At 42.2% G+C, this 14,972-nt stretch overlaps 2 protein-coding genes across 2 annotated transcripts in view; one reads left to right on the forward strand and one right to left on the reverse strand.

Moving 5' to 3' along the window:
- PYGO1 (pygopus family PHD finger 1) overlaps positions 1-7,372 on the reverse strand; it is a 29,221-nt gene extending 21,849 nt beyond the window's left edge. Inside the window, exon 1 of the mRNA XM_004468325.4 lies at positions 6,774-7,372. Within this exon, the coding sequence (XP_004468382.1) occupies positions 6,774-6,822 (49 nt within the window). The 5' untranslated portion in view covers positions 6,823-7,372. The remainder of the gene's footprint in view (positions 1-6,773) is intronic.
- LOC139437803 (tropomyosin-1, isoforms 33/34-like) lies at positions 6,876-7,685 on the forward strand. The gene has a single exon (XM_071212505.1). It carries the CDS (start codon positions 6,876-6,878, stop codon positions 7,683-7,685), a length of 810 nt encoding a protein of 269 aa, XP_071068606.1.
- The last annotated feature ends 7,287 nt before the right edge of the window (positions 7,686-14,972 follow it).

Raw genomic sequence — 14,972 nt, forward strand, 5'->3', positions numbered from 1 at the left:
ATCAATTTATAAGTATAAAAGTTATTTTTTTCTATTTGTAAGTACTTTCAATTTTTGTGGAGTGAGTTTATTTACTTTATTTGAAATGTCCATTTCTTAACCTCATTTTATTTAGAAAGAGTAGCTTGGTTTATTTCCCAGTATAAGCAGATTTTAAAATATATAGAGAAAAGCAGATGTGGCTCAACTGTTAGAGTGTCTGCCTATCATATGGAGGGTCCAGGGTTCTATACCCACAGCCTCCTGACCCGTGTGGTAAGCTGGCCTATGTGCAGTGCTGTAGCACAGGAGTGCCATGCCATTCAGGGGCGCCCCTGCATAGGGGAGCCCCACGTGCAAGGAGTGCTCCCCACAAAGGAGAACCACCCCACGTGAAAAAAGCACAGCCTGCCCAGAAGTGGCGCCGCACACACAGAGCTGATGCAGCAAGATGACACAACAAAAAGAGACAGTTTCCCAGTGCCACCTGATAATGCAGGCAGACACAGAGGAACACACAGTGAATGGAGAGAGAGAGCAGATAATGGGGGGAGGGGGAAGAAGGGGAGAGAAATAAATAAATCATAAAAATATATATATATATAAAAAATTAACATTTTACCTTTAAATATACTTGCTTCCTCATTATTCCAAACCAGTTTGGTTTAATTATGTATTCTATACTGATTAAATAACACAAACCATGTAAAGTGTCTAACAAATTGCTTGTACACAATGGGCCCTCAAGTATTAGTCCTCATTTTGCTTTCCTTTAGACCAAGCTTTTCCTTTATACTGTAAGTTCACCTTACTTCAGTTTCTACATTTATAATCCTATCCAAATTTCTAATATCCAGCAGTGCCAGCACACTCAGTGCATACTCAGTAAATATCAGTTTTTCATAATAGCACATAAGTCTGAGATCTAATGTCAATTTATTCTATCATTTGCTATGGATGTGAATATCCTACCTAATATCTTTGTCTTCATTGGAAACAAGTACTTTTGTAATACTGGTCTCTACTATAGAATGGAAATATTTATGAATAAATTTGTGACTACAGTATTATAAAAATTCAAGGAAGCATTTAGTAAAAATAGGCTTATATAAACAAATGATAACCAAATGAATGTGCTGTTATTTCCTTTTAAAATGAAAAGCAGAAAGTGTCCATTATGGGATGACTAGAACTTAGATCAATCTGGGCTTATAAGAAATATCAATTCAGAAGGACTTCTACATCAGTGAATTTAAGGTTTCAAATATTTATGGTGCCTGTGCCAGCTCTAGCTTTTCTCCCCAAAGTAATGATCTTTGTATTACTGAGGTCAATGAGGTTTAAGGTTACTTACAAAGGTCAAGCCTAGGAGGGTGGGTGGATGGAATACATGGGTGAAGCTGATTATACAATAATATCTCTAATAATGAATTTCTCCTATTAACAAAGTCAAATTTTTCAACAAAAATCACGGAGAATAAAGCTGCAGATATTTATACAAATCCCTTAATAAACAGCTTTTGTATGTCTTTTTCAGCAACAATGTGAAATCTGAGAGGTTTCTGCTGTTCACTGTTTTCTCCCCAGAGGCAGCAAACTTGATTTCTGTTCTTTTCACACCCACCCCCAATATCAAAACAATCTGCTATATATTATTTACAATTACTGATTAAATATACAAACGTAAAAGTGAATGTTGATCACATTACTTAATCAGAATGTATACTTTAGACCTTCTATTTCTAATTTTAACAGTAAACTCTTATGGATCACTTACAGTGTACCAGGCACTCTTACAGTGCTTTATATATTAACTCATTTAAACCTTCTAAGAACCCCATGAGATAAGTGCCATTATTATTCTAATTTTGTAGTGGAGGAAGTGTATGCAGAGAGGTTAAGTAATACATCAAAGACTGCATAGCTAGTAAACAGAAGAGCTGGGATATGAACTCTGGCAGTCAGACTTCAGAATCACAAGGTTGTACTGTTTCTCAATATTGCATTTTCTAATACTGGCAAATCTATAGAGATTAGCCATAGAAAGGAGACTTGAAATCACTCTTGACTATACTTTTAGGGTAACGTTGAAGATAAACATAACTTGGACATCTTCTGTTACCTGGATATGAGTGTTACAAGAAGGAACAGTATACTCTTCCCAAGAGGTAACTTCTGGATGCCCTTGGGAAAAGTAAACTAGGGAGGCTGATTACCTGGTTACCGGTTATTAAGTTCTTTGTTAATATTCATCAAATTAGATTTAAGAAACATTTATTGAGCTTCTAGAAATACAGAAATAAAAGTAATCGTTCTTCCCTTTAAGGATCTCATAATCTAGAGAAAATTCTTAATTTTTCTTTTTTTAAACTCTTAAATTTAATATGATAAATACTATATCTAGTGGAGATGAGCAAAAGTTGCTGAGAGAACACAAAGAATTCCCACCTAATCTTGACTAAGGAGGTAGTGTCAGGGAAGACATCCTGGGAAATTTCAACTGAGCTGAAGCTTTGTGTACATCAGCAAAGGTAGGGGGGAAAAAGAGGAGGGGTAAGCATGGTTAGCGGAAACAAAATGTGCAAAGGGAAGTTTGAAGGCAAGAGATACCATGACAACATCTAGAGAAGAAGTGTGAATATTTCAAGACTGTAACACAGGAACCAAGAGGGAGAATTTCATGGAATGTGAAGAATGGAGGACTAAGTGATACACCTGGACTAGATAAAAAGACCAGGATAAGAAGGTTGGCTTTTTACCCTAAAGGCAATGGAGAACCACTGAAGAATTCTGTAAAAGTAACATGATTGAATTGTTTTGGGAGCATTACAGCAGTAGAACAGTGGTTAAGAGTCTGGGCTCTGGAGTTTGAGTTCTGGCTTTATAACTCACTAGCTGGTAAACTTGAACATGCTATTTAACCACATATTACTTAACCTCTCTGGGCATAAATTCCTTAATTATAAAAGAGGGATGATGATACCATCTAACTCAAATGTTGTTGAAAGGATTAAACAAGGTGATTCATTTAAAATACTTAGCAAAGTGCTTGGCAAATACCCAGTAGATGCTAGTTATTTATCACCAGCAGTAGCAATGTGGAAAAGGGATAAAATGGAAGGCCAGGAAACTTGTGAGAGGACTATAGTCATAATCAAAGAGATAAGCAAGACCTGACCCTAAAGAAGTGGCTGTGAGAAGTAAGAGAAAGGGAAGATTTGAACTAAAAGAATGGCTGTGGAGAGGTCAAGGAAGTGATGGGTACAAAGCACATTAAGAAGACAGATAATTTAGGACTTTGTGACATTATTGAGTGGGAGTGGGAGGTAGGATTGGAATATAGAGAATTAAAGAATGATGCCACATTTTTGGTTTGCATCACTGGATAAATGATGTGTTTTTCAAGATTAGGAATATGGGAGAAAGTACATATTGTACACTGCACAGATAGCCTTCTTTGATACAAAAGGTCAAAAACAGAATTCATTTATCTCCCCCTCATAAGTCCACTCCTGCTTCTTACGGTTTTTCTCTTACATCTCTGGCTATTCCTTTACATTCTTCTTTCCAGGGTTCTCTTTTCTCTCTCATCTCCTAAATGTTAAGCATTCCCAAAGGTGTTGTTCTCAATGCTTTTCTCTTTTCATTTTCACTCTCTCTTGGGTAAGCTCATCTACCCCAAGGCATTAATTAGTATTCACCTGTTTACTGCTGACTTCCAAATTTCTATTTCTGGCTTACACCACTCACCTCAGTTACAAAGCAGGTACATCCATTGCCTACACTAGAATATCCCATGTATCTAAAACAAACTCATTTTCTCCCATAATCTGCCTAGACCATACATGGATCAGTTTTTTTAAAAAGTTTCCTTTATACTCTTTCTTACCAGTTCTTCCTCCACTCAGTAACTATGTAAATTATGCTTCCTCTGTAGACTTAATTCAAATATTCCACACACCATTCCATTAAGACAGTCCATATTCTAGTACAGCCTTTTATACTTTATTTTTTTTCATCTTTTTTTTTAAAGATACATAGATCACACAAAATGTTACATTTCCTCACTCCCCATACCCCCCCTCCTCCCACATCAACAACTTCTTTCATCAGTGATACTTTTAGTACTTTAATAACATTTCAGTGATACAATCCCATTGTAAAATACATCCTATGTTATTTCTATCTCTGGTTAAAAGCTCTCAACAGCCTTTTTCATCTCAAAATAGTTTGAGAAGCACTGCTCAAGAATTTACGCCCTAAAATTTAAAACTTTAAAATTTTTTTAAAAAGAGGAAAAAAAAACCCCACAACAACAAAAAAGAGTTTATGCCCTATAAACACTTAGCTTTGCATGCAATCTGATGATATAAATTTTAACCAAAAGATCTAGGGTCCCTACCATCTATGGAGCAGAGGTAGCTCAGTGGTTGAATGCCTGCCTCCCATGTATGAGGTCCTGGGTTCAATCCCTGGTACCTCCTAAAACAAACAAACAAACAAAAAACAAAACAAAAGATCCAGTACAGTAAAATTATTCAGAATTCTGCTTAGAGGAGCTCATGCAGACATTCCAGTATTGTAAAATAATACAAGAAATTTTTAAATTAATTTTCTAATTATTACAAAACTACTTCTTATAAAATCTTTCCCTGTATTGGCTTTTTATTTTAAAAAAGGTTTTGTTCTTTATTCTGATGCTTAATTCTCAGAATATTCTTAAACTGACACCTGAACCAACTACCAATGGCTGAGGCATCAAATTTAAAAGCAGCAATTGAAACAAAATGAAGATAAATCTATGCTATTGACCCATAATAAAATGCCCATCCATTTTATTTAGAATTACATTTGATTAAGGCCAATAATTGAGTTTAGAGGTATTAACCTGATAGCTATCTTTCTTTTCCTTCAATCCCAAAGCAATTTACAATAATAGGCAACATTATATGGCCAAAATATCAGGAGAATAATTTTATCTCAGAAAGTCTATTCCTTACAGGCTCTGACAAGCTATAATCACAAACAGGGCTGCAATAGAAAATCTTCAATAAACGAAGGTGATATGCTGATAGTAAGCCTTTAAAAACAATATTCTGTTCTAAATTATGTTTTTCCTACCGAAATGCTCTCGCGTGGGTGTTTCTTGGATATCACATTGTCAATGTGTCACAAATCAGTTCTTTATGCTTAATCTCTAGTCATATTGAACAAAAAACATACATGAATGCCTGTAGTCCTTAATCTCTACATCACTTAAGTCCATTGGAAATTTACCTTACTACTTAGTGATTTATAAAGCACTTTTACCCTGTTTGGATGAAAGGATTATTGCGATAGCCTCCTGACTAGTCTTCTTGCTGTAGCCCTTGTTCTCTAGAGTCTACTCTCCACACAGCAGCCAGAGATATCCTGTTAAATGTAAGTCAGATCAATGACTCTTCTGCTCAAAACCGTAGTGGCTCCCTATTTAAAGCCAGTCTTTTAAATGGCCCACAAGGCCCAATACACGACACTCCCACTCCCCAACCCATCTCATACTACACTCCCTTTGCTCACTCTATTCCTGTTACAATACCTTCTTTGCTATTTCTTGAACACACTAGCCATAGTCTAATCCCAGAGTCTTTTTATTTGCTGTTCCTTTTGCCTAGACTGTTATTCCCACACATATATCCATATGGCTCTGCTCTATCACCTCTTCAGGGTCTCGCTCAAACGTCATCACATAATCACCTTACTTATAACTATTAATACTACTTTTCCCCTTTCCGTCCCCCCCATACATATTTCCTAGCCCCTTTCCCTGCTTTGTTTTTCTCTGTAGCACATACCACTTGTCACTCTCTCTATACTTTTTATTTGATTGTTTATCATTTCTTTACCCAACAAGAGTGTGAACTCCTCTTGGGTGAAGGCTTTCTGCCATGTGTTCACTGGTGTATGGCAAGGCTAAGAACACTGCCTAGCATATAGTAGCTGTTCAATAAATATTTGCTTAATGAACAAACAGAATTATAACTTCAACTTCGGGAATTTCTGTAGACGTTCTATTAAGATCTGGAAATAAGACTTGGAGTACATTCCCAAATTTTCAGATAGAACTTGGTGTCTGTGAACTTGCATGTAGTAGCTTTTGTCTGGATACATGGTTGTCTCTGAATTTTCTTGGATAGTAAGGCAGTAGTAAAATTCCTAACTAATTTGCAAGAAGAAGAAAACCAATCATGTATAAAACCGGTATTAGGTGATTTTTCTTCTTATCCATAAACCAATAAAGAAAATGCCCTGAATTTACAGTTTTTCCCCCTAAACCTAAGGAAAATAAGCTGATTATGTGGTGCCTTTTGGGGGATGTGGGTGTGGAAAAGGGATTTGGGAGAGACGCAAAGGCCCTTTACACCTTCTTGAAAAGCGTCAACTCTTGTGCAGTCCAACTTACTTTTTTGGGGGTGCACATCATTCGTGGTCTCCGCCATGGGGAGTTTCTTTTTCACCCTGACGTGCCTATTGTGCTGTGTTCTGAGAATGAGGTAAGGTGGGATTGGAACGGGGCACGAAAGGATGCTGAGTGAGGCTTCAACTGTCTCCTAACACAAAGTCGGGGAGATGAGGGCTCCGCGCGGTACGTGGGGGTCGAAGGGACCCCAGCCTTGGCCCCCGGGCGCCGGCGGGACGCGGGCTGCGCGGAGTTAGGCCCGGACCCAGCACCGTGGCCTCCGAGCGGCCGGGCACGGGGTTCCCGTGCACCCCGCTCACCCCGGTCCCCCCAGCCCGGTGCCCTTCTCGGTTACCTCGAACTCTCTTCAGCGAAATGGGATCCTTCTCCTGTTCTGCTGACATTACAGACCGCAAAGCATGACTCCCCCCCAGGCCGCGGGAATTCGGTCTCTTTGATGCGGCGGCGGCGGCTCCTCCTCCTCGCGGGGCCGCTGCGGCTGCGAGGCGAGCCTTCGAGCCGAGGCGCGGCCGAGGGCGGCGGGGACGCGGGCCGACTTTGCAAAGTTTGGGAGGAGAACGAGGCCTCGGGGCGGCCGGGCAGCGTGCGGGGGCGAGCGGGGCTCAACGGCCCGGAGCGCGGCCTGGGGGCGGCCCCCCGCCCGGGGCCGGCATGTGCGGAGGACGATCGCGCCGCCGCCGCCTCCACTCCTTCTTCGCCGCCGCCGCCGCCTCAGGAGCTGCTGACAGGGGAGGCGGAAGGCGGGCAGCCCGGCCCTGGCGGCGCACTCACAGCGCCCTCTGAGGAGGAGGTCTGCGCTCTCGCCGCTCCAGAGTCGCAGACACAAAAGCCGCCTGCAACGCCCGCTCTGGGGCGGGCGAGGGACGTGGCGCAGCCCCGCGGCTTCCCCGCCCTGAGATCCCTAGCCCCGCGCGGGGACGGGCTTCAGGGGGCGGGGGCCGCTGCCTCGTCCCGCGGCGCCTCTCGCCGCCGCCGCCGCCTCGCGCCCCGCCTCGGCTCGGCCCCCACGGCCCGCGCGCGCCTCTCGCTCCGCGCCGGGGCTCGCGGGTTCGCGGCCCGCGCAGCCGGGGCGGGCAGTGCGCGCCGAGGGGCCGCCCCGCCCCGCGCTCCCCCGTGGTCGTCCAGGCCCGAGGAGCCGGGCCCTGCGGCCGAGGCGCCCCGCCGGGCTTCTGTGAAGAAAGCGCGTCTCCGAACTTCATCAGAGGCCGCCGCGGGCGTCTTGGCCGCCTCGCAGCCAGGGATCTGAAAAAGGAACGTACGATCCGAGAAAACTTTGTAAGTGCAAGCGGGAGCTGGAGAGCTCTCAGCGGGCCTTTGGAGAACTAGACTTCGACTCCGTGGTCTGGACACCTGTTTGTGGAATGCTCCAACTTGCCGTTTGAATGGTTTGACTGTTCAAGAATGAGCGATGTGGAATTAATGCAAGAAAGGAGGGTGGGTAGAAGCAGTGAGAAGGCTGAGCTTCATTTAGGCATTAAATTTTAGAAAGAGGTCGCCCTGTATGATTGTGGATTTGGTCACTGATTCCACATGCATCAGTTGGGCTATGTGACCTGAGGCAACTCAGGTAACCTCTCTGGGTTTCTGTTCCATAAAAGGCAGTGGGGGTACACCTCTAAGGTATGGTCTTGCTCTGACATTCTTTGACGTACTGTTTACAAAATTGCTCTCCCTGTTTGTTGGTGGGCTTTCCATTTATCCCACTGAAGAGAATGTGTAGGCGCAAACTGTAATCTTCAGATAGGTAAGATACTGGTCGTATTGTGGTGTCAGAATCACTGGAAAGCACTCATTAATCACACGAGACCTCGAACTCGTATGAATTTCATCCTTCCAGAGAAAAGACCATGGATTTCACACTACTGCACATACAATGTTAGAGGGAATGGGATGTAAACATGGAGCCAACAGGGTAGTCTTAGCAGCTACATAACGGACAAGCATCACAGCAGTGGAATTGCCTTGAAAAGACAGGATATGGTGTGGCCAGGCACAAGCGTTACACTTTTTCTAATAAATTTTTGAGGAAATTTCTGCTCAGAAGACTAAGACTAGGATCGGCTGTGAGAAATGTTCCATACAGGCAGAGGAGCATCTGAGGGGAAACTCTTCTCCCCAATACAAGATTAGCTCCATGCAGGCAGGAATTATGTCCAGCTGACTCCTGTATCCTCTGGTACCTAACAGTGCTTGGCATATAGTAAGTGTTCAAAACTTGGGACTACTGGATTGACAGCGTTTTGGTAAATATGATAAAGCAAATTGGCTCTTACGCTTTACCTTACAGGGTTTAAGGAAAGTGTGAAAACACTTTGAAAATATCAGTCAATATGGAAATGTAGAGTTGTTGTATTTTTTATTATATTTTCCTCAGTGCAAGGAGAGTAATTGAGGAAAAAATTTAGAATTAGAATTCTTGATTGTTGTTCCCTAATGCTAGAAACTTGGAAATAATATGTAAATCAAGAGAAATGAATGGTGTTTTTTGGATGATTCATTAAGAATAAAAAGGCCATCTTACTTGGCCATGGTTCTTTAGATCAGTTTGACTTTCAACTCCTGATTACTTGGTTACTACATATCAGAATTACCTGGAGAGCATTCTAAAAATTCAGCTTCCCAAGCCCCTCCCAAATTTACAGAATCAAAATCTCTGGAAATGAGGTCTGAAAATCTTTCTTTAAATGCTCTCTCAGTGATTCAAAAACAATGAGCATAGAGCACATTTGGTGACCTATATTTGTGAACATTTGGTACCCAACATTGCCACCCAATGATATAGAAATTAACAGGGCAATGATCTTTGCCTTCAAGGAGTTCACAGTTTAGGGGAGGAAGTAGAAGTTTAAACTAACATTGGCAATATAGAGTACTGAGCACTGTAATCTACTACCATGTCAGCACAGGAAAGAGACCTGGTACTCAGTTTAGGAGGCTTGTGATGTTTAAGGATACCCTTGAAAAGAATATGTATGAATTAGCCAAACAGGCTGCAAGGGCAAATGAGATCTTCTAATCAGAGAGAAAAGAATTTCTGAAAGAAAAGAGGAGTGAGAAAGCATGAATTTTGAGGGGGACCTTAAGTAATTTGGAATGGCTGGAGCATAAGTTACATTTTGAAAAGTGGCAAGAACTGATTTTGAGGAAGTAGGCGGGCCAGATCTGTGAAGGATCTTGCATGCCATATCAAGAATCTTGGATTTTATCCTAAAGGCAATAGGGAAACATTGAAGGGTTTCAGCAGGTAAGTGACATGATTAGATCTGCATTTCACATTCTGGCTAGAAGGTGAAAGATGTATTGGAAAGACGCAAAATATTTAGGGCATAAAGTAGAAAATGAGGCAAGAGATCAGTGAGGGTCTCATATACCGAGGTGGGGCAGTGGAGATGAAGTACATGGAATAATGGTTAAAAACTGACAACGTGGTAATTGTTTGGAGTGGAAAGTGAGGAACAAAATCAGGAATTTGCTCCCAGACTTCCATCAGGTAACAAAGAATACAGGGAAAAAAGGTTTGGTGAAGGTAGGTGGTGAGGAGGGATAAAAATTAGTTCAGTTTTGGACACCTTGATTCTGAGGTGGGGAGGTTCAGCAAACTGAAACAGTGATACAACCCATTTCCCCAGGAAATATGCACACCAGCCTGTGGAATTCCATTAGCAATGATCAATTAGCTAGTATCAGTATCATATCGATTCATTTTTGTTGTGTAGCAAACCACTCCACTTGGTGGCTTAAAACAACAACCACTTATTTGTTCATGATTCTATGAGTAGGTAGTAGGGCTGGGCCCAGCTAAAATGTTTTTTTTTTTTCAGCAGATGTGGTGATAGCTGGGCAGACTCATGCATTTTTGGTCAACTGGTGGCCAGTGGCCTCACTCACATGTTTGGTAGTTGGCTGGATGTCAGCAGGGCTATGTGTTATTATCCAGCAGGCTAACCTGGGCTCTTTTATATGGCAATAGTTGCAGGATTGCAAACCACAATATATAAGCACTTTTCAAGACTTTGCTTGTGTCTTATTGGCCACAGCAATTCATATGGCCAAGCCTAGAGTCATTGTGGGAGTGGATTATTCAAGGGTTTGTATGCAGTGAGGCAGTCTGTCTCACATGTCCTTATTCTTAAGAGTCTTGGGGGCGGGAGAGAACAGGAGCATATCTGTGCTCTGAAACAAATGCTTTTCTTCCCCTCATGACATCTGTCATGTTCTTCCACTTCCGTTCATCTTGGAAATGTCAGAGTCACATGAAGACCCATCAATATTCCTCATCATTGCTACTGATATCCAGTGCCATGGGTACTCCCAGCTATATACCTTAAGCTATATACCTTTAAGCTGCATCCTGTTAGGTTGTCAGTGTGTTGAGGGCTGGCTACAGACCACATGCAGAGGTGGAAAGAGTGCCCCCCATCCCTGTTATATTCCTTATGTCCCCTGTATTACAGAATTCCTAATGAAAATATCCCTTTACCTTGTGGTCTTTATCCATGAAACTTGGTGTAAATTCCAGAGTTGAGCTTTATCTCAAACTCTCCTGCAGAGGTACAGGTAAATCTATTCTTGGTGGGCCCACCCTACTGTTTGAAAGGATGTGCCTAGTCATGTCTAAAACTCAGTGGAAGGCACAGCTTTGACTAAAGCAAGGGTCAAAAGCTCAAAATTGAGGGAAATCATAACGGCAAACTGAGGGGGATGTTAGTATCAGTCAGGATCCAATTAGGAGCCAGAAACCTCACAGAAATTTGATTAGCAAAGTTTAGTATAAAGAAATACTAACTGTAGTGGGGAATTGCCGAAGTGAGGGATTGGCTTGTACAAAGTAAAAAGATCTCTACAGGATATAAGAATAGCAGATACAAGGAGCAGCCACTATCCTTATGGCTGAGATAGAACACCCAAGGAAAAGACCCTCCCTCCCCAGGCTGCGATCCAGACCTTATTGGAAAGTGCACAGTGATCACTTGCTGGATGTCAGAGAAGTAACTGTGGTGCCAACCTCTGAGGGGAGTGCCAAAGGAAGGTGCCGGCCACTGGATGCTGCACATTACAGGAGCCTGGCACTTGAGAAGTTACCAGCACTGTAAGAGCTAGACGTAAGAAGCTATGTGTGCTACCAAGAGGAACACACAAGAGGGAATGCTTCTTCCTTCTTCTGTGTCTCTCTGACCTCCTCTATTGGCAAAGTTTAACATCGTTCTAGAAGACAAAGGAAAAATATTTAAAGAATTCATCTCTTTTTTTCAGAGCAGGCAATGAAGGTAGATTTGGAATTGAGAGGCAATACACTGATTGTCAACACAATGATAGTGTCTACTTTAGCCTAGCAAAGCTCCCAAAGTGATCTCATATCAAGAGCAACTTCTGGGGCGGCAGACTTGGCCCAGTGGTTAGGGCGTCCATCTACCACATGGGAGGTCCGTGCTTCAAACCCCAGGCCTCCTTGACCCGTGTGGAGCTGGCCCATGCGCAGTGCTGATGCGCGCAAGGAGTGTCCTGCCACCCAGGGGTGTCCCCCGCATAAGGGAGTCCCACGCGCAAGGAGTGTGCCCCATAAGGAGAGCCGCCCAGCATGAAAGAAAGTGCAGCCTGCCCAGGAATGGCGCTGCCCACACAGAGAGCTGACGCAGCAAGATGACGCAATTAGAAGAGACACAGATTCCCGTGCCGCTGACAACAACAGAAGCGGACAAAGAAGACGCAGCAAATAGACACAGAGAACAGACAACCGGGGTGGGGGGGGGGGGGAGGGGAGAGAAATAAATAAATAAATCTTTAAAAAAAGAGCAACTTCTATTCTCTGTCATAAAATGGTTCCATGTCCCACATGTATATTTATTTTCTATGCTATGAAATATAGAGCAAAGTCTTACTTCAAAATGCCCTTAACCTCATTCTCTTTCACCTCTTATTGCCCATCCGTCATCAGATTACATAAATTTTGCCTCCTAAATATTCCTCAGATATGTCCGTTTTTCTCTATCCCTGCTACCACCACCCAAATCCAGTCATGATCATTTGTTTCTTTTCTGGAATAATGCAATAGTCACTAAGTGTTTTCCCATATCCACCCTAGCCTCCATCTGATCCAGTTTTTACTGTAGCCAGAGTACCTTTTTTTTCTTAGCTTTTTGTGTCAAAATGATTATAGATCTTGCAAAGAAATGTACAGAGAAAGTCTCCCATGCTTCCTTCCCCAAACTCCCCCAATGTTAACATCATACACAACTATACTACAATATCAAAACCAAGAAACCAACCTTGGTACACCATAGAACTTATTCATATTTTACTAGTGACATGCACCAATTTGTGTGTGTGTATATATGTGTGCCTTCATATAGCTCCATGTAATTTTATGACATGTAGCCTTGAGTAACCAACACCATAATCAAGATGCTCAGTGTACCATCACCACAAGACTCCCTTATGACAAGACTCCCCTTGTGTTACTCCTTTATAGACACATCCTTCCCCTTCCCCTGTCCCTAACCCCTGGCAGTCAAAATCTGTTCTGCATTTCTGTAATTATGCTCTTTCATGAATGTCACACAAATGGACTTATGCATTGTAATGGGTTGAATTGTATTGCCCCAAAAAAGATATGTTAACATTCTAATCCCTAGTACCTCAGAATGTGACCTATTTGGAAATAGGGACTTTACAGATGGAATCAGGCAAGTTTAAACAAAGTGATACTGCAGTAGGGTGAGTCCTTAATCCATATGACTAATGTCCTTATAAGAAGGAGAGATGAGACACAGACAGACTCGGAGAGAAGATGGCAACGTGATGAAGAAGGTAGAAGGCAGAAATTGAGTTATGTCACAAACCAAGGAATGTCAAGGACTGCTGGCCACACCAGGAGCCAGAGAAGAGGCATGGAACCATTTCTTCTCTGCAGATTTTAGAGGAAGTCTGGCCCTTCTGACAACTTGATTTTGAACTTCAATCCTCCAGAACTGTAAGACAATAAATTTGTTTTGAGCTACTCAGTTTGTGGTACTTTGTTATAGCAGCCCTAGGAAACTAAGACATACAGTATGTTTCCTTCTGAGAATGGCTTTCCCATCAGCATAATTCTCTGGAGATTCATCCAAATTGTGTGTATCAATAATTTGTTCTTTTTTTTTTTTTTGGCTGAGTTGTATTCCATGGTATGGATATACCATGGTTTGTTTAACCATTCATCCATGGAAGGACATTTGGGTAGTTTCTACTTTGGGGCTGTTACAGGTAAAGCTGCTATGAACATTTATGTACAAGTTCCTGCAAGCAATAAGTCTTCATATCTTTGGGATAGATGCCCAAGAGCACAATTGCTGGATCATATGGTAAGTCTATTTTTAGTTTTGAAAGGAACTGCCAAACTATTTTCCAGAGTGCAGAGTGTGCTTTTTGAACTCAAATCTAATCATGTCATTATTTACATAAAACTCCCAATGATTTCTCATTACTATTACAATTATGGCTAGATTTTTTTTTTTTTTTTTTTTTTTTTTAGTGTTGACTAGAAGGCCTAGGTAATATGATTTCTACCTATTTCTCCAGCCTCATTCTGTTTCATTCCCCTTGCTTTTTATGCTCACTGGTCTTAAAATCTTTCTCCAATTCGTCATTATTCTCCTGCCACAGGGGCTTTGCAAATACTGTTTCCTCTTCCTTCTCCCTGCTAGTAGTCTAATTAACTCAAACTCTACCTTTCATTCTCAAACTAAGTATTACCTCCTCAGGGAAACCTTCCTCTAGTCTAGGTCAAGTTCCTTTTGTTTCATGTTCATTTCCTTCATAACTTCTTTGAATTTGAAATGACATACTAATTGCCAGGAATATCTGATGGAATTCCTTCTCCACCTCCAGACTCTAAAATACATGAGAACACCCAAGTGCAACGGCAAAGACCAAAAAGGAATGAAGGTCCAACAATGAGCCCCTGATACTAATGACTATGCTTGTGAGCCTGAAATAAGAACAAGGCCTAGAGCAGCAGTGTGCCTAAGAGTTACCTCCTGAGAGCCTCTGTGTTGCTCATATGTGGCCAGTCTTGAAGCCAAACTCAGCATGTAAATGCATTGCCTTCCCCCCAGCGTGGGACATGACTCCTGGGGATGAGCCTCCCTGGCACCGAGGGACTACTACCAAGTACCAGCTGATGACGTAATTAGAAAATGACCTTGAATAAAAGGTTCAACTCGGACCAGCAGAATATGTGTCTACATATAATAACAGGAGTTAAAAATGCTTTTTGACCTAAATCAAGGGGGAAATGGAAAGGACAAATGAGTTTATATGGCTATGAGTCTCTAAAAAAGAGCCAGGAGGTTATCAGAAGGGTTGCCCTTATGCACACCTGAGCAGAATCCCAGAGACAGATAAAGTAGATACAACCCCAGGTATTGGTTCTTCTGAGGGCTACAGGAACCCACAGGTTTTATGGTCATGGCAGGTGGAGTTCAGTGCCATGTCACTTGGCCCTTCTTTGGAGTTGGTGTTTCTGTGTGATGGAGCTGGACTCAGATGTGATCTC

Source organism: Dasypus novemcinctus, chromosome 3, assembly GCF_030445035.2.
Source record: "Dasypus novemcinctus isolate mDasNov1 chromosome 3, mDasNov1.1.hap2, whole genome shotgun sequence".
NCBI classification, from domain to species: domain Eukaryota; kingdom Metazoa; phylum Chordata; class Mammalia; order Cingulata; family Dasypodidae; genus Dasypus; species Dasypus novemcinctus.

What these genes read in the sequence shown, in the direction of transcription:
- LOC139437803 (XM_071212505.1), top strand. Translation starts at nt 6,876, where the DNA reads ATGCGGCGGCGGCGGCTCCTCCTCCTCGCGGGGCCGCTGCGGCTGCGA.